The 20,685-nt window shown below is 37.7% G+C and overlaps 1 protein-coding gene across 1 annotated transcript in view; it reads right to left on the bottom strand.

The window, feature by feature from the left end:
- Nucleotides 1-729: 729 nt before the first annotated feature.
- Slc12a2 (solute carrier family 12 member 2) overlaps nt 730-20,685 on the bottom strand; it is a 69,521-nt gene continuing 49,565 nt past the window's right edge. Inside the window, exons 17-26 of the mRNA XM_021214327.2 lie at nt 18,765-18,871; nt 14,784-14,863; nt 12,382-12,507; nt 9,936-9,983; nt 8,470-8,592; nt 7,070-7,181; nt 5,089-5,175; nt 4,174-4,309; nt 3,670-3,737; nt 730-1,486 (exon numbers count right to left, since the gene is read on the bottom strand). Of these exons, the coding sequence (XP_021069986.1) occupies nt 1,351-1,486; nt 3,670-3,737; nt 4,174-4,309; nt 5,089-5,175; nt 7,070-7,181; nt 8,470-8,592; nt 9,936-9,983; nt 12,382-12,507; nt 14,784-14,863; nt 18,765-18,871 (1,023 nt within the window). The 3' untranslated portion in view covers nt 730-1,350. The remainder of the gene's footprint in view (nt 1,487-3,669; nt 3,738-4,173; nt 4,310-5,088; nt 5,176-7,069; nt 7,182-8,469; nt 8,593-9,935; nt 9,984-12,381; nt 12,508-14,783; nt 14,864-18,764; nt 18,872-20,685) is intronic.

Below are 20,685 nucleotides of genomic sequence, written 5' to 3'. Positions count from 1 at the left end.
TGTTTTTAGAAAATCCTTCCTTGAAGCTGAGAAACTTCACACTAACAACTGTATATAAAGCTTTCAGGGTAGCACATGTGCACATGGGCACCATCTGTATGCATATAAAGCTTTCAGGCAGCACGTGTGCACATGCGCGCTGTCGAGTGCATTAGCAGACGACAAGGTCAAACGCACAAACTGGCAGTTTTCTTTAACACAAGTTTTAAAGTATTAAGAATGGATTAAATTTCAATGTTCAGAATAATCTGTTCAAACCTGAGTGTATTAAGACTAAATGTACTTGATACTTGAATAAATTAAGCCTAAAACCATTTCACTAAGGAAACAGTGGTCCATTTAACCATTGATAAAATTTTAATCTTTTTTTTTAAAATAAAGGATGGCATAGGACAGTGAAATCCCCATAGTGTTTATTGAAATGTTCTATTAAATGGCACTGCTTTGTCTAAATTTCATGTCATAAAAGTCCCTCACATTTGAGAGAAAATTCTAAAGCAAAAGAGATTTTTTAAAAATAATACAAATGATCTCAAGATTTTGTTTTTTAAAAAAAAGTGTTTGTTTTGTTTTTAAGCATTATACATGAAGTACTGAGTAGATCATCAGTCATCTCTATGATTTAAAAGAAATAATTCATAATTCTAATTGAAAGTTAGAAATGGTGGTCTGGGCCTCTTTTTCCTGGCTCTAAATGCATATATATATATATATATATATATATATATATATATATATATATATTCATATGAACCTAACCTTGGGCTCCATTTTTTGGATACTTTCCCCACATATTTTATTAGCTTTTCCTAATCTTCTTCAGTATCTAACAGATACTTTTACAAAAGTAATACAAAACACACAGTTCTCAACACTAACTGGTCGGTGGGAGGAGAAAAGCAGTGTCCACTTAGGATGACAGAGATTAAAAACAAGAATAACATCTGAAGGCAGAGTTTAACATTCTAGAAATTTACAAAAGACGATAGATCTATGGATGAAATTTGGTTAATTTCAGAAGGCACCTCAAGGCTAAAGGCTTTGTACTCCTTTCGGCAATCAAAAAATAACTCACTCTTATTGCTTTCAAGTAGCAAAGGAAAATTTTACTCTCATGAACTTCAGTCCAACAAGAACGAATTAGCAGTCATTAAGATTGAGATCTGGAGTAGACTAAAACTGAAGTCTCCATCTATCTATCAATGGGGCAACTTTCCATGTGCTTTCAAATAATGAAGTAGTGAAGCAGTCCCCTTTCGCCACTGTGATGTTGTGGTGTTCCTGACGATTCAGTCACTTTGACTAGGCACTGAAGTGCCATTCTTAGAGGAAGTCCATGGTGCAGAACAGTTATGAGTAGAAGGTAAGGACGCTCTGATGATTCCCACGAACCAGGAGGACTGGTGGCAGGTCCTTCGAGAGAGCTTCTAACCAAGCCATGTACAGAGCGCTGGACACGGCGCCTTTCCGTGCAACTGGAAGACTCCTAGGACCAGAATGAGAGAGATACTGAGGCGAAAATGAAGCCAGTATTAATTAGGTCCAAATCCCTGTGAAAAGATATTTCTGAATGGAGGGATTCTGTATAAATGTAGCAGTGACTTCTTACAGAGGTTTCTAGGTTTGAAAAGATTTTCAAACATTTGTCCATAAGAGTAAGAATTTGTTTGAACTTCAACACCTAAAATTCCTATTTAATATTGATTTCAAATTTTCCCTTCACTAAGGATTCTTTAGAAGAAAACTGTAAATGGATGTTGTACGTGAAAAATGAACTATAATAACTCTATTAACTTTATCTTTTCTTGTGAACTTTTATTTCTATCTACGGAACATGGTAGTGACTTTTTGACCTATAAGGATTCATTCTAAATTTCTATGGTTTACTGTCTCTCCCACCAACAGTGGAAACTGACAATGTGCTCGGCCACCATAACAGTTCTTTAGTGTTTTAGTGTTATGACATCTAGGTGCCTGAGCTCTTCTTTTAGCCTAAGGAACACAGGATTCAGGGTTGAAGAAATCCATGTTTAAGTCATGTCTATGTAACACGGTTCAGCAGAGGCTCAAACAGGCACTGACACTTGTATCTAATTCAAATTTAGCCTGTTAGAACAGAAACCAGCTGCACAGGCAACATGGGGGCAGATTCAGACACCAACCACTACCCAAGTAAACCTTCTAAATAGCACAGAGTTATCTTCATGAGAAAGTTGTCTGGGATCCACAGTCTACCGCCATAGCCTTCCCCATGCCACTCATACCTGTGGCCCTGCCGGGAAATTAAATATGAACATTAAAGTTCAGAATAACATTTTAAAAATTACTTAGATTATTAATACAAGGGTACAGTGAGTCTCTTATTCATGTATAAATCGCTAGCTCCACATCGTGAAAGCATCTATATTTTAAAGTTTGAGTTTTCCTGTTTATAGGTAAAGTCCTTTTGATTAACTCCAAGCACTTATTAGCCAGGTCTTGTAGACTGATAGGCAAAGGCAGAAAGAGCTGCTCCAAGTTTAAAGTCAGCCTGAACTATAGATTAAACAAGCACAAAACGTAACAGAAAATACACAAACCAACCAATAGTGGTGTGACCATGTGGCAGGATCTAAGGCCTGCTCTACAGGAGGGAAATCATGTCTGGTCCTGTGAACAGGGTTAGAAGCAGGGCTGGGGATGTCACTGGCCATAGTGGGTAACCTGCTTCTACTGTTCTGCTAAATAATCATGTAGTCTAACTGCCTAAGCATGTTCACACCTGCAGTTCGTGCTGCCCTCAGCTTTGGTCAGGGGTCTCTGCACAGGGCAGTCATTAATGCAGACTCACAATTTATCAAAGTGCCTAGTAAGTGACTGAGTTCTCAGGCATAAATGGCATCTCTTATCACACGTGTGCCCTTCACTCTCCATCCAGGACTCAGAGAGCACTGAGGAGGGCACGGGCACAGTTTGCAGAATAACAGAACTTGGGCTACTCAATGCCACTTGATATATGTGCTCAGGGAATATGGCTTAGGAGGGGACAGGAAGATTGTAAAAGCTAGAGGGCCGTGAGTGGGTGTGTCTGATGTCCAACAGTGACAGGGAACTGTGCCCTGACATAGGGCCTGACAGCACTCCCTGGCCTGCCAGTGTGGATGGGGGTTGGTCAGTCTTCTCCAAGTGGCCAGTCTTAAAAACATGAGTAACACTAAGTGGATTTGGTGATATATGTGATAACAACTTACTTACTTACTTAATTCATCATAACAATAATGATTAAAGAAAAGGGCACAAATTTGAGAGGAAGCAAGCTGGACATGTGAGCGTTGAGAGGGGAGAGGGAAGAAGAGAATGGTATAAATACAAAACTCAATATATGAAAATCTACAAAGAATCTTCTAAGAATTAGCACTTGGGCCGGGCATGGTGGCGCACGCCTTTAATCCCAGCACTTGGGGGGCAGAGGCAGGCGGATTTCTGAGTTGGAGGACAGCCTGGTCTACAAAGTGAGTTCCAGGACAGCCAAGGCTACACAGAGAAACCCTGTCTTGAACAAACAAACAAATAAACAAAAAAGAATCATGAAGTACTATTACCATAGTATGTTATCATAGCAAAAACAGACACATAGATACACAAATGCACTTTCATAAATAGCCTAAACCATATTCCAACAATACTTACATGACAATAATGTTAGCTGTGCTTGAATGCTCCTTTAATAATTCATTTAACCTGATCTGTCGATATGTCTGAAATGAAAAATGGCAGAATCATTCCTAAATACCCTGCAATTAGAATTGTCACCAGTGTAAGGCAGATTAGAACTTAGAGTACAGTGTGTATGCCCATGCAGCTATGGGCTAGATCTTCAGCACTACCAAAGAAGGAGGGAGACAAACAAAGAAGAGGAAGAGGAGGAGGAAGAAGAGGAGGAGGAGAAGAAGGAGGAAGCAGAAGAAGCAGAAGCAGCATGGTTTGTAAAACAGCAAAAACAAAAATAGATTTTGTGTAATAAAGTAACATTTAGAAATATATTGGATGCTGCTTCATTCATATATTAAATGACCTTAATGGAAGTTTAATTTATGGAGCAATATTAAATCACAGTGCTTGGTATTTATAGCAGCAGTAATCCTATTGAATTCTATGTAAGATTGATGAAAAGGACACAGAAGTGAAGAATACCTTAGTCTTATAAAGCTCAAGCTCATTATCTGTGATTCGCCAAGGCTCATCTTCTTTCATCTTATCTGCAATATCCTGTTCTTTATCATCTTCATGAAGTCTGTACGGCTCAATCATGTCATCAAAAGCAACAATACTTTAAAGAGTAGAGAGAATACCAACAAGCTTATTTTAAATTACGTATCAAGAACATCTTAAATAGTAAACAATAACTTGTAACAATCTTTATAATTTAGGTAAAAAGCAGTAATTCCCAAGCTCTCAAACTCGGCAGACTTAGGTCTTGCCTGTATCAGCCCCTCAACCTAAACAGTGCTATGTTAGCCAAAGTGATGCCTCAGATTGACACATCAAGTACAACTCTGCTCAAATAGCAAATCATCTCCAAATCAATGGGAAACATAATTCTTATCCCAGCCCTGTAACTTACTCAACATATACCTAAAACTAACTACAATTATAGCTACTGAAATATGCACAGACAGAAACTGCCTCTTTGTGCCATTTTTAGGAAGACAATCCGAGTAGAAACTTTGAATAAAAGAGTCTTGACAACAACGGTTATAGGGAAACGCTCAGATTTTCACAGTATAAAATAACAAGGGACATGATCATATCAAAGCTGCGATAGAATGCTTTCTTCGACTGTGGGCAAGAAATATCAGAAACTTAAACCTATCTGGAACTTCTGTGGCACTAACAATTTCAGAAGTGTGTAAAGAAGTGAAGTCCTCTCTGAAAGCTAAGAATTCCTAAAAGCTTGCTCCGGTATCACTGGCAAGCCAATTACTACATCATTTACTGTAACTCAGGGTAGAGAAAAAGTGTGGCTAATCATTTCAAGTCAAATTACCTGCACATGCACAGACCACTGGAACTGGAAATGTATAGAGAATAATTTATCCAGCAACTTACTTTTCTTTTTTTGGTTTGGTGTTGATATCTCCAAGGACCATGATATCAGAGAAGTCTATTCGGAATTTACTCAATAAAGTAGCCATCCTATGACAAGAAGAACAGACTCAGAAAGGATGTTCACAAGCATCCCCACTCCCTACACATGTGGTAAGATGACTTTGAGGGGAAAATCTATCAGCTGCTGCTCAAATTTCCTGAATTAGCTCATACTCTCCATTAAAAAAGAAAACATTGCAACTGCCCAAGTAGAGATGACTATAGTCTGTCTATCTCCCTGCTTAATGAACATGGAAATCTTCACTGCATCTGGAATCACTTAGAAGGCATACTTTTGGCTGTGTCACTAAGTAAATTTCCAGAAAAACTGAGCAGCGATGCTTCTTTCTGTTTCCTGGCTGCAGACCCAATGTGATCAACTGCTGCATACTCAGCCAGCACGCCTTCCTCCTCTGGCGGACTACTGGACCCTCCGACTGTGAGCTATCACAAGCCCTCCCTTCTCTCAACGTGTCAGGCACCTCATAGCAGTGAGGAAGCAACTAATACAGCAGCTAATCACGGGTGAGCAAAGAAGGCTGTCCATAATGAAACGGGACAGCTCACTTGATTTAGTCAAAGCATACTGCAAACATATATTTAATAACAATAAAGTCTCTTTTAAGTTAGTTTGGGTTATTACTTATTAGATTTATCTTAAAATATCTTAAGGCCCAAATAAAACCTTTAAAGCCATGTTTAAGATTCAGTTCAGTCTTTGGAGATGGTGAGAGAAAGTACGCCAAGTCTCACATTTGGTAAAGACCATGTTCAAGGTCTGGGTCAGGAGTCACTAAATATTAGGGGTAACAACAGCAAGCTGAAGCACCCAAGAAAAGCAATAGACAACACAACACCTATGTTTAATAAAAAGCTTTAAAAAGGAAAGTATGACAAGTATATCCTACACAATTTACTGTTGCAGTGAAAATACCTAACTAAATTCTAGTATATCTTAACCATCTGCTAAGTGTTATAGAGCCTACAAGACTAAAATTTAAGAAACACGATGAGTGGTCTCAACTATTAGTCAATTCAGGAAAGAAATGTGTTGGAGAGAGGAAATGGGGAGAAACACTCAAGCCTAGTGCTGAAAACTGAGCTGGGTTCAAAACAATGAGGCACTTTGTTGTATAACAGTTTCCTCCCACCCTGATACACTCTATCTTGCAGAGAAGTGTTAAGTAGAAAGATAACTCAAAAGAACTTCAGGAAGTTCCTGAAATTGACCATATTCACTGGGTTCCTCTCTCCCAGAGGAAGCAATAAAGCTGCTGAGAGTCACCCTCAGACTAGCCAAGCTGCAAAGAAGACCCTGAGACCAGAGGACCAGCTGTCTGCAAGCAAAAAGCAGCTAAGCTGCCAGGATGAGGGTTAGACCTGAGTTTCTTGCAAAAGGCACAAACAAGGCCACTCTTCAGCCTGCTGACTGCCTGCAGGCTGTGCAGTGTACCCTAAGTTTCACAGCTTCTGTGAGCTATCACCCATGCTGGGGTGGGCTTTGGCAATGTTGCTGTCATTGAATCACTTCTGCTCCTGCAAGTAACCCCTCACCTATACGCCTGTAAATAACCCCAATAAAACTCATTGGTTCACCAAGTTGGACATTGGTGGTGTGTGTATGGTTATGTCATGGGATCCCTATCTAGAGTGAGTAGATTAAAAATCTCAAAAGATTAACGATCTGCTTCAAACATCTGACAGAGCAGGTATTAGTAGAGACTTTCTAAAATGCCAATGTGTTAAAATATAACGTGTAAGGAAAATATGTATTTATAACTTAAACATGGAGGTTAAATGAAAGAGAATGAGAATGATGTTCTATTTAATGAGACTTTTGCAGTACGGTTAATACTTCCAGGCCCATGTAGTTTTTATTTTATCAAATCTCTATCATCATACGGCTATTTGATTAATGTTCTTCAACTTAAAACAAACTTACGCTCTCCGGTCATGGTCGATTCTGTTTATTTTTCCACCAATAAACACCCGGATCTTACAATCTCTCCACTTTTTCTTCGTAGTCAGAAGATAGGGTATTAACAATGTCAAACCTGAATTATAAAAATACAGTTAAGTCCTTTTTTTTTTTATTGCTAATACTGCAAACATAAGAACCAGTTTCAACTTGGTCTCAAAAAACAATTCAAAGTAAAACTCTTTTTTTGTCTTCCCTTGTCAAGTCTGTCAGGGAGGGGGGTTCAAGAATCGAGGTCCAGGCTAAGAACAGTAGTTCTTTATATAGGCAATCAAATCAGAGGGTGGCCTAGGCAGTCGGAAAAATTAGCTGCAGATAGAAAGGGAAAGGAAATGAATACAGCCTAGTATGAGGAAGCTTCACACTGAAATAGAAAGAGGAAAAAAAAAGGTAGATTGAAATTGGCTTTGAAGCTCTACATAGTACATACACATTATAAATTTTCCCCAGTTTTGTCCACTGAGGTAGCCTAATAAAGTATTATCCAAGAAGCCACAAGCATACTGCTTCATCTAAATACTACTCTTCATTAAAAGGAACCAAGAGTTCTTGGATAAAAGGTTCTTCCCACAACAAGGAAGAGATAAGCCTAAAATATACATATTTCAGGAGGGGACTCCCAAAATGCATACCATTTGATAAATGAACACATTAAGTCAGCCTAGGGAAGCAAGGGAAGATCCTGCTGGCTAGACATGGACAATTTGAAAACCAAACAAATGATGACAACACATTATATCCTTTTGGATAAAGTAAGAATCAATGACTTAAAATGAAGAGACAAGCTCTTCATTACAATGAATGCCAGACAGTTATGAAGGAGGATTGTTGAGAGTGAAAATGTATCACCCAGAGTCACAAGAGTTGATTCAGAAACGTGAGTGAGAAGAATGGTTTATTTGCAGAACTTCCAAGAAGCCCTATCACCCCATCTGTAATCATAAAGAGGATAAAGCAAGTTTTCAGGGGATAAGCCTGAAAAAAAATACACTTTACTCAACATGACACTCTTGGTAAGACATAGACAGAAATGCACAGTACCATTTCTGTGCAATTTTTGCCACAGATTCATTAACTAAAACTGACTGTGACCAATCTAACGGCATTCCAAATTGAGTGACATTCTATAAACTGGTCTATAATAGTTAATAAAATGGCAATCATAAAGTTCAAGGAAGAGCCAAAGCCATCTGCTATATGAAGGACCCTGAAGAGACATATAATTCTCACGTTGATTCTTATGCTGTTTGAGAATGCTAGTGAAACCTGAATGGGGGAAACACATGAAGAATGTATGCCATTTCTTAGCACTATTCTTACATTTTCAGTAATTCTTTATAAAATAAATATATTCATGGTCTTACCTCCATCATCAAAAAGCCACCAGACATCTATAGTATTCTTCCCTTGTTTTTTCTGGAACTGTGTGCTAGCTTCAAGAAGCTTCTGGTCGGCTACATTTAGAGGCACAATAGGGCCTTTGGATTCTGAAGGATTAAGCAAAAAATTATGACATAAGGAAAGTAAATGTGAAATCTCTTTTCACCATATTCCTAGAATTTCATAGCATTTATAAATTCAGATACTGATATGCAGATAGCTGTATATGGCTTCCATCATAAGCCTGAAGGAGCTTATAACAGATAATTTGAGTACAAAAAAGTTTCTTTTGTTTTACAATAGGCAAACTTATTCAAACTATCCAAATGTCTAATATATTGGTGAATGTGCAGGAATCCTAAATACCAAACAATTACTAACAAAGCTTATTTTGTTTTTTGGGGGTTTTTTTTGGACAAGTTTTTTTAGGCTAACAAACCAAGCTTATACTTGTTCCTTAATATTTCTTTTATTATCTGGTATCTCAATGAGTTCAAAAGTATTAAATAAAAGCTGTATTTGCAAGATGATTGGAGAAATACCAATTACTCTTACAATTATCAGGGAAATGTGTTCATTTATTATCTGTCTCCTCAATATGGGATGCCCAATTTTTAAAGCCATATAACTACATCTTTCTCTAAGTAACAGAAAGATGGTGGGAACTCCTTGGAAAGGATACAAACTTGTTGCATGTATGAAAGAAGTTCCCAGTTACATTTCTAGGAATTTAAAAAAAAAAAAAAAAAAAAAAAAGCATTGACTCTGTGAGCAAGCAAATGACTATTATGAAACTCCAGTAACACAATTTTAAAAACAGAAATTCACAGAAGGAACTCTGGTCATTTCCCAGAAGTCCATCATTCACTTTCCATGCTGCCAGGATGTAAGCAAACAGGACAAATGATTCTGCGTGATGAAATATGGCTACCAAACCACACTGCTCCGTAACTCTCACCTCTCTCCTTCCCATAAAATTCATGTGCGCGGACATGACTGTATCTCCCAAACGCAGCATGACTGTGAGAAATATCGCAATTTTTGAAACAAAAAATATATTAGTATCAAAATCGAGAATTTGGCTGGGTACAACTGATGGTGAAGAATGCAAGTGACACTGCACAGAAACCTCATCCAGTGTCTGCTTATCCTCTCAACCATGCAGTTTAATTAAGAAAAACCAGAAACAAAAACCCTGCCTTTCCAGGTTTGAGTATTTCAGAAACACTATGATGGTTCAAAAGACTGTGAAATAACAGCTTGTCCCAGTGAGATTTAGTGCTTCAGTTGGAACAATATTAATTTTGCTAATCTGCATTTAATAGATAACTGTAATATCACCTCACCATGAAAATTAAAACTAAATTAAAATAAAAGGAAAATAACAGGGTTGGAATTAAAGAGTTAACAATATGGAAGGGAATAAAATAAAATGATGAACAATGCCTGCCTTTTTTCAACAGTGGCTGAGTTGGAGTCTTGCCATCCTCTTCCTCATCTAGATTATGTTTAAAAAACACAAAATATGAAGTTAATTGCCTGTATAATCATAAAGTTTGGAAATGTAAATAGAGCACATTATAAACAAGACAGTGAGAAGCAACAGCCCATGAGAAATGATTAAGACTGAAAATTAGTTATCTTTTTATACTGAGTGTTTAATATTTTAAAAACATATTTTCTATATACCACACAGAGTGAATGATTAACACCCACCCTGAAATTTTATTTCTGCAAAATTATTCAAAAAAGCCAGCAGATTTTGTAAACTTTAAGCTTTCATACTTGAAATTAGTTGACAATGTCAAACTACAGTGTGTACAATGAAAGCATGACTTTGAGCTGTTATCTCTGCAGATAATACATAGCCTTAAACACGTCACTATGTCACTACACAAGACTAAAGGCACCTAGTATTTGTACAAGTCAATCTGTACTTGAAATATTAAGGAATTTAATCAGATAGAAGTCTTGTATGTAAATGTCAGTTTGTAAAGGAGTCATTTTCTTCAAATTAAGTTCATGTACATATGCATGTATGCATACATTTACCAATTTATGTTTTAAATATTCACCAATTTGTTTTCTGGGATAAGCAGTTTTCCTAACTCCTTTCCCCCCTGAATTTAATTTGTTGTTGTTGTTGTTGTTGTTTAAGGCAAGTAAAAACTCAAGACTTACAAAAGAAAGAACATTCTGCAGTGGGATCCTGAGTAAGACTCTGGCTTCCAATGGCATCACATACACTTTCCTAGTATGAGCCAGAGCTGGTTAATTAATGCCTTGCTTACTCAATGGTAGAAAACATACCTACCTCCTAAGGTTATAAAATTTCAGGCATTGATGAAATGAGATTAGGACTGGCACAAGCCAAGGAATTACAGGGTATTCTAATATGTGTGTGTCCTTGTATATCATATGCCTTAGTAGGCAAGAGAGATAAAACTAAATTCTGTGCCTGTGTAACTATATTATAATGTTCCAAATACTGAAGAGTTTTTACATAGTATCTGCCCTTCTTATACATGCTGATTTTGAGAATTTGTCAAATAGAAAACAGAAAATCAAGCTATATAACAACTTTCATGTATGCTATATAATTAAGCTATAAATATTACTATCATAAAGTAATAAGATATTAAGTATATCTGATTTTGAATATAGTGATGGGTAATTTATAGTCATTTAAAGGAGTTTAATGTCAAAGCCTCCGCGGCACTTGAACTGGTTTACAATATGACTCATCTGTGCCGGTGAGTGTCAGCAGAGGGTAGCTTGTAGGGCTCCGTTCTCTCCTTCCACCCTGAGGGCACCAGGGAGCAAACTCAACTAAGTCATAAGACTCAGCGGCATTTTTCCAAGTGGGCCTTCTTACCCACTCCCAAAATGACTCTTTAAATTGGGGTAATGCATCTAAATTTTTACAACAGAGTAGAAATGTACTAACCTAGTTTCCTATTGTTTAAAAATATGAAGTTGTAGCATACATTCATAAGTTGATGCACATGTTAATATCTACCTAGATGTGGTGCATTTCTAGAAAATGATCAATATGACTGCATACACTGATTCCTCATAGACTATACAGAAAGGGTCTGTCTCAGGCAAGAAAATGGAGAAGGGTAAAAAAAAAAAAAAAGTACATATAAATTAAACTAAACGCAAAAAATGAACAGAAAAAGCTCATGAAGTAGAGACAATACAGAAAGGAATACTAAAGCCATCAAGGACTGAGAGAGGAAATGTGTGCAGACTGCACTTTCTACTACTACTCTAGGCAAGTTACACAGGAAAAGAATAAAAAGCAACATTAATGCGTTCAAATAATCTAAAAGATAAATTGCACAGAGACATGGTTTGTCCAAGGCTATCATTCACGAAAAGGATAGCAGTCATCTTAGAGAAATCAAAAGCACACTATGGCTTGATGATTTACAGTGCAGATTTCTTTCTTGTTGCGTATCAGCTGGAACAGGACAGATGGAGATACGAGAGTGAGGGTGGGAGAGTAAGATTTGGAAGTCATTCCTCTTCCTTACAACATGATACACAATTTGAGATGAAAGCCTCATGAAAAAGAATGTGTTCTTCACACTTTCAAACAAAAATACTAAAAGCAAACAACTTAAGCTCATGTTAATAACTCATCAATTGAACAACTAAAGCTCATGTTAATAACTCATCAATTGACATGACTTCTTATTTAAGGCAAGCAAACACTTTAACATTGCTACTCATTTTGCAGTCAGTTTTGAGGCACAAATTTTACCCGGCCAACTAGAAACAAACAATTCTAGCTTAAGAAAAGGGCCTTTGTTGTACATATTATACATGAAAGCCAATGCCTCCACATTAAAATATAACCGCTAATAAAATCTTGTTTGAATGAACCTTACCTTTCTGTGTGGTAGGTTTTTCGCCAGATGATTTGCAAGTATCCTGATCTGACTTTTTACTGTAATCCACATTTACTACCACATCCTTGGTACCAGGTGATTTTTCTTGTGAAGATAATAATTCTTCTATAGATATGAAAGTATTTTAAAAAGTATCAAAATCATATTTTAACTATGCAAAGTATCATGGATTAATAATTAAAAGGTAACCAGTATTCCTTGTGATGAAGGATTTCTTAAGAAACACCTATAATGTTTAAAATGACTATCCATTTAAATATGCCAACCACAAGTGGCTAAGTCACATTCTGGGGAGTTAAGTAATAAATGAGAAATCAGACAAAAATAGAATATAATAGGCAAAAAGATGATATGTAGGCTTTCAAAAAAAAGCTCTACTCTCAAAAGGAGTTATAATATAAAAAAAATATAGAGATGTGACAAATGTCCACATGCACATAGAGGACACTGCCCTAGGAAACTATTCTACGACTACAAGGTCAATGTCCGAGGTACAGCCTTTCATATTAATCACAGTGGAGGTACCAACATTTTCAGATTTTGGTAAATAATATTTAACTTCTACTGTAAAAAAAATATAAAGAAAAATATGATATGAAATTGATAATCTGTCCATAATTCCCATCATTGATGTGTGTGGATGGAGAGACACCCGAGAAGCTACAGGATCCAGGAACCAGCATTAAACTAAGGGATGTGAGGGTTTACCTCTTTGCTGTTCCCAACAAGCCTATGAGGAGTGTCACTGGGCAAAGCTGCCCTGCCTATAAAATTCTGAAAAAGGTTGGGGCTTTAGAAACCATCCACGTGGGCCCAACACCACATCTCAGCAATGGACAAGGCTTTCATAACAGGACTTCATAGTGATTACAAGTGGATAAAGGTTTTTTTTTTCTTTTTCTTTGAGACAGGGTTTTTCTATGTGATAGCCTGGCTGTCCTGGACAGAGATCCGCCAGCCTCCCAAGTCCTGGGATTGAAGGTGTACGCCACCATACCTGGTAGAAGATAGTTTTAAAATATTTCAGTCATATTTAATCCCCAGTAAATAACAGAACTGAACAATACGTTATTTTTTTTGAGGGAAAAAGGAACACCACTACTAATTACGCAGTGTTAATAGGTATGAGTTACATTCTCTAAACTTAGCCACTGCTATAAGACTTCAAATGAGGTTTTGCCAGGTTCATTCCAGGAAAAGAAAACACATTTACAGCAAGCCAAACTTGCTTGTTTCATAGAGACCTCAAAGTGTTTCTTCAAAGTTGCAGACTACTCTTAAAGAAGAGTATAAGGTTAAGGAGTTTAAATGCATGAACAAATTACGAATGTTTATGTTTCTAATCTATCTAAACGCAGCTAATCTGATGATTTCATAAATTAACCGATAAGAGAAAATGGTAGGTATTCAATTTTTTTAAAATACGTAAAATTCTTTGAAGGATATGGAAATCCCCATTTTCATAAAGTTGGCAAGAAAATACCTTAAATTTAACCTTTATTTTAAAATACTTTAAAGATTATACATTGTATTATTTTTAATACTTTTATAGCCTAAATAGTAATTTAAATATTTTAATAGTGATTTAAATATTTTTCTCATTCTATTTTTTTAAAACAAATTTGGCCAATTTACAATCATAACTAATGTCTGTTTCTCTTACGACTATGATTTATACTAAATTTTATACTCTCCATTAGTAATAATTAATGGAAAATAAAGCTATCATATGAGCTGTACAGAGAGAAGACACAGACATGGTTGGCGGAAGCACACCTGATCTTAAGATGGTTAGCATGTGATATGAAGAAGATGGCATCTATGAAAGTGAGGGAAGAACTTACAATTAGGGACAACTTTCTAACCAAGTAACTCGTACTTTGGCTCTGCAAGAGCCTGACCAATACAGATGCAGATGTCTGCAGCCAAACATAGGACTAAGCGTGGAGACCCCAATGGAGAAGTTAGGGCAGGGACTGAAGGAGCTGAAGGGGTTTGCAACCCCATAGGAAGAACAACAATATGAACCAACCAGATCCCCCCAAAAGCTCCCAGGGACTAAACCACCAACCAAGAGTACACACGGGAGTACCCATGGCTCCAGCTGCATATGTAGCAGAGGATGGCCTTGTCAGGCATCTATGGGAAGAGAGGCCCTTGGTCCTGTGAAGGCTCAGTAGATGCCCCAGTGTAGGGGAATGCTAGGGCACTGAGGCAGGGGTGAGTGGGCAGGTAGGGGAGACCCTTATAGAGGGAGAGAAGGGGAAGGAGAGAGGTGGTTTGTGGAGGGGAAACTGGGAAGGGGGATAACATTTGAAATGTAAATAAATAAAATAACCAATAAAAAATGAAAAATAAATCTTAATGTAAGGAGTACTTACCTTGACCTTGGAGGTGTGAGATATCCAGTCCTTCCTTCAGGCGGATAACCACAACTCCAAATTGTATGTCAAAAGCATCACTATAATGGAGGGAAGAATCCAGTTACTGCTTATGTTTTGTATAAAATGAAGGGAATCACAGCTCTCTAAAATGACTTTCAGCTCTAAATGTCTGCTCTCTTTCATATCCTCTGAAAATCAGTTGGTGAGAGATGAATCATGTTAGGTCCTAATCCCACACCTTTCTTCTGTAGCACCCTTGGAAACTATGTAAATGTGCATTAGTGACATGCCACACGATGCATAAGTTTCTGGTCAGGAACTTATACATACATAACCTCACATGCCATAAAGCCTTGGTGTGGTCTAGTTTTCTGTATCTACTCTCAACAAAACCACCTCCCAACTTCCCACAATGCGCACCCACCATAAACTATGGTGACTGACTTATGCAGCAGCCTTTTGTTTGTTTGTTTTTAGATTTTATTTTGTTTCTCATGATGTGTCTGTAGGCATGTGCACTTGAGTGTCTGTGAACACAGACACCAGAAAGACTGCAGTTACAAGCAACCTGAAACTACAACTACTGCAACTAGACCATTTCCCACAATGCCGCTGTTTCCTAGGACGGCAAGTTCATCTCACTGCTCGAGCCTTGAGGAAACAGTTCAGCACACATGGCACAGCGCTCACACGTTGAGAGCCTGTGATTTAATCTTTATTTCTACTGGCTTCCTTTTCTGAGTTACTGTATATACAACGTGCACAGTACAGAATTAGATAGCTACAAGGAGGTTCTCCTCACCAAGTAACAAGAAGACACAAAGTTCACAAAAACCACTTAACATTTAAAGGATTCTTATTTGTCACCTACTGTATGACCTCTGATCATTTCTTGAAAGACTTTTCAAATAAGTTATGAAAAAAATCTGTAGACATAGCAGGAATTGCAGTACAGAGAACTCCAGTGAATTACAAGGAAAACTGGCATCCCAATTCCATATTCAAACCACTCCACTAAAGACAAGACTTTCTCCCTGATGTTTGCTTTTTAAAACAAATAATATTGTCTGATGATAATAGCTCAACACGAATTCTCAATGTAAAAATTTATTGAGCAAATCCTAGAATACTAAGGAAAGTACTTTTCAAATTTTAATAACTCTTATCTGGCAAAATCCAAGAAACTCTTATTATTAAAGAATTCAGTTCTACAACAGCATTGTTAAGATTAAATATATACACAAAAGTCTATGAACCAGAGAGGCAAAGTAAGCCAGGAACAAAAGGAATGCACTGGATAAGCTGTAAGCCGGAAGTTAAAGCCACGTGAACAAGCTAAGCTGCACAATAAACACTGCTGGGGAAATAAAACTGTAAGCTCAGAACGACATGTCAAGTGGAAAAGACAAACACGTATGTGTAACTACAAACAATGAAAATAACTCAAGGGATGAACCACAGACCAGCAGCAGAATTAGTCTAAGTGGGAACAAATTCAAATCTTTGCAGTATACTAGTGTAGGACATAGCAAACACCTTATAAAGCAACATTGTGAAACCTAACTCTGCTCAGTTACAGCTACAACATAGGAAGGAGTATATGTGGTTACTTACAGAGAATGCACGGTCTATACAGTCACATCTACTTTATCTAGGAAAGATTACTCAGCTGTTACGACAAATAAATTCACAAGTAAATTGATGGAGCTGGAAACACTCAACCCAAATAAGGCAAGCAAATCCAGGAAAATAAACATGGTACGTGCTCTCTCACTACTGATGCTACCTTTAAATGTTCAGATATGCATCCTGTTTGTAATGCCCCAGAAGTCAGGAATTTATTAAGAGGGCACTGGGGAGGAGTGGCCTTCAAGAGTAGGGAAACAGCACAGTAGTATAAAATACAATAGGGAACAACAGAATAAGATGGGTTAAATTGGGTTGGAAGATGAGAGGCAAGGCAGAGGGGGGAGTCTGGGGAGGAATAACTATGGGAAAAGGCATTTTTTTAAAAAATCATTTGGAAACCTACTGTTGTAGAAGCTTCGTAAAACAGATAAATATACATATACATATAATGAGTACCCTACAATGAGAGGACACTATCCCAACTAGATACCCCATTCTAACAAATAATCCTGGTACCAAAAATGCGTTACCATTTCTTGAGCTATTAGCCAATGGGGTCCTCCAAGTATTACAGGCTAAACTTCAGAACTTGATGCTAAAAGCCTATTGCTAAAATACCACATACTTGAATCACAGATCATGGAGACATCAAGCTGGTATTCACCTGCGAGCTTTTCATCATTAATGGCCAGTGTTCATGGTGCTGGAAGGTTCTATGCACAGTACTAAAGGAGACAAGGAAGCCTCAATCTCCCCCAGCTAAGAAGCTTGCAAATTCCAACCATGACTGTCCTGACAAGATAATGGCCTCGGAGCAAGAGTGACAAATGCTATGGAAGCAACCAACCATTTTCTGCCAGTATTTAAGACTTAAGTCTTAAAAGATAAAACCTTTAAGGTCTTGTCTATGAGAAAGAACCCATAACTGACACTATTAAAAGGACCAAAGAACCTATGGCTCAACAGGACATAGTCTCCAGGAGAGGATTCATATTAGTTGGTTAATGGACAGAGTATTGAGTATTAAAAGTATTTCTAATGTCTTATTGCTACACCCATAGACACGAGAATCAGAATCCTTGCAATAGATGCCAATTAAGAGACCCTAAGCAATGAACGTGCAAAAAACAAAAGTCCAGAATGCTGAGCTCTAAGTTGGACATTCACATCACATCCTTTACCCCAAGGCTCAATCTTTGCCAAAGAGAGGGCAAAGGATTGTAAGAGCTAAGGGTGGTGGATACCTTCAAGAAACCTTTTTTCAAGACACAACAGCACAGATGCACTATGAAATCACAGTGATTGTGACAACATGCACAAGCCACAGGAAGACAAAATCCCAAGACAGAGGATTTGGTAGTGCATGGGAGAATGAGTCAGGTTTTTTAATGCCACCTCTGGTAGACTGAACACACTAGCTGGGCAAAAAAAAAAAAAGAAAAAAAGGAGTCAATTAGAAAAGTGGGGGGTGGGAACTAATCTCAAAATTGGATGGGAAAAGGCTGGTAGAAAGAATTGAATGGGGATGAATATGTTCCAAAAACACTGAAATTATCAAAGAATTAATAAAGATATAATGAAAAAGGAAAGGGTAATAAACTATTTTGTACACACAGAAGCTATTTTGTAGATTTATTTGCACATGTACATTTACATAAGTATTTGTATATTTGTCTATGCTTTGTATAAAAAGAGAGATCAGTATTTTGTTAATAGATCCTCATTTTAAAACCCAGACAGTTCATGGGTTCGTTCATTTTTCTGCACCTATTAAGAAAACACATGGAGGGACCCATGGTTCCAGCCGCATATGTAGCAGAGGGATGGCCTTATTTGGCATCAATGGGAGGAAAGGGCATTGGTCCTGCAGAGGCTCGATGCCCCAAGTATGAGAATGCCAGGGTGGGGAGGCAGGAGTAGATGGGTGGGTAGGAGAGCTCCCACAGAAGCAGGGGGAAGGGAGAAGGGCATACGGGATTTGAGGAGGGGAACCCATAAAAGGGGTAACAGTTGAAGTGTAAATAAATAAAATAACCAATAAAAAAAGAAAAGACTACATAAACAATTGTTTTAAACAAATGAGTGAATGCTTTTAGAAGTTGCATTTTGGGCTGGTGAGATGGCTCAGTGGGTAAGAGCACCCGGCTGCTCTTCCGAAGGTCCGGAGTTCAAATGCCAGCAACCACATGGTGGCTCACAACCACCCGTAACGAGATCTGACACCCTCTTCTAGAGTGTCTGAAGACAGCTACAGTGTACTTACATATAATAAATAAATAAATCTTTAAAAAAAAAAGAAGTTGCATTTTTTTTTTCTGCCAAGTACATAATAATTTAGAAGATACTTACTGAAATAAGTTTATATACATATCCACATCCCTCATATCTGCTTGTAACCAATCTTTCTTAAATCCCAGGACAAGTGTGTTTGGCTTCATACGACCAAGTCCAGCAGCCTAAAATATACAAACATAACTTCAATACAGACTATTCAAAAAGTAATTTTTAAAAGATGAAATATTTTTACACTGAGAGTTTTTCTTACAAGTTACAATATGAAATTGACCCCCCAAAAAAGAAACTGACCCGAATTACTAATACTAAAACACAATAAAAATAAATGCTACAATTAAACACTCGAAAACATCTAAATTCATTTTTATATCTTAATGACAAAATGAAATTTGTACTTTTGCTAACCAAAATTACATTTAACTTAAAAAAAATAAACAATGTATTCACCTCCACGATGTATTTTTTTGGTTTTTCAAGACAGGGTTTCTCTGTGTAGTCCTAGCTGTCCTGGAACTCACTCTGTAGATCAGGTTGGCCTCGAACTCAGAAATCCACCTGCCTCTGCCTCCCGAGAGCTGGGGGATTAAAGGCGTGCGCCACCAAGCCCAGCTAGCCACTAAGTCTTAGAGGTAAGACTACTGTCTGGAGCTCTGAACTCCACCAGCAGGAAATGGGTTCCTTTAATTATGCAAATATTCCTTCTGAAATCTCTTTGATTCCCTTCCATAATAGTTCAAAGTATTTTTCAATGTCACCAAAAGCTACAATGCAAGCCAAGTATGGTGGTACCTGCCTGTAATCCCAACACTCAGGAGGCAGATAGGACTGCCATCCCTGAGTTTAAAGCCAGTCTGGTGTGCATATAATGAATGTTGTGGGCTACATATTACAGAAACATAAGGAGATCCCGTCTTTTAAAAAAAAAAAAAAAAACTAATGCAGACGCACATACACAAATTAAAGAGCTGTAATTAACATGATAAACAGTTATCCATCAAAGTCCACTAACATCTCTTTCCTATGCGTTTTATTTTGCTTTAAGTACAATGAGAAATCGTATCCTGGGATTGCATTAATTGGGTTTGGGGATGTTGTGGCATCTTAAAAATTGTGATAGGGGCTGAGGAGATAGTTTGGTGAGAAACTGATTGTAGTTCAAGTATGAAGACCTTATTCCAACCCTCAGATTCCATGTAAAAATACCAATGGTGGGCAGTGAAGACCGGCATTTCTCTGGGGCTCACAGGCCAGCCAAGCTACACAGACTGGCAAGTTCCAGGAGAAGAGTGAAAGACCCTTCTCCAAACAAAACCAAACCACCACAGGGGAGAACATCCACAAATGGGGTGCAGACTGACCTCCGGCCTACCTCCAAGTCCATGCATGGAAGTGAGCTGTGCTGAGAAGTGAACAAGTTTAGCACTGAAGCAGCATTCATAATGTCCACAGGGCTGCCAAGTAAGCATCACCCCAGTCAGAAAGCCTACAACTGCTACTCAGGCTTTCCCTTGTGGCCCCTTTGACAGTTAATAGAATTCTCTCTGGTCATTTCATGAAATCACACAATATTGGTATTTAGCTTTCTGCACTTAGCAGGCTGTCTTCTAGGTTAACGTAATTAGTATAACTCAGTTCCCCTCTATAGACAAATACTACCGTGTATGCATGCCGCAATTTGCTTTATTTGATGATGGGCCCTTCAATTGTTCTAGGTCATACCTTTGTACCTTTTGGCTACAGTGATGATGGTGCAGCGAAATAGCTCCATTAAAATACTCTGCCTCACAGGGAAAAAATTTCTAAACAGAACCTCAATGGCTTGTGTTGTAAAATCAAGAATTGACAATGGGACCTCATAAAATTGCAAAGCTTCTGGAAGGCAAAAGACACTGTCAACAAGACAAAAAGGCCACCAACAGATTGGGAAAGGATTTTTACCAATCTTAAATCTGATAGAGGACTAATATCCAATATA

This window comes from Mus pahari, chromosome 15 (genome assembly GCF_900095145.1).
Source record: "Mus pahari chromosome 15, PAHARI_EIJ_v1.1, whole genome shotgun sequence".
Lineage (NCBI taxonomy): Eukaryota > Metazoa > Chordata > Mammalia > Rodentia > Muridae > Mus > Mus pahari.
The sequence above is the reverse complement of the archived record's forward strand: the minus strand, read 5'-3'. Positions and strand labels throughout refer to the sequence as shown.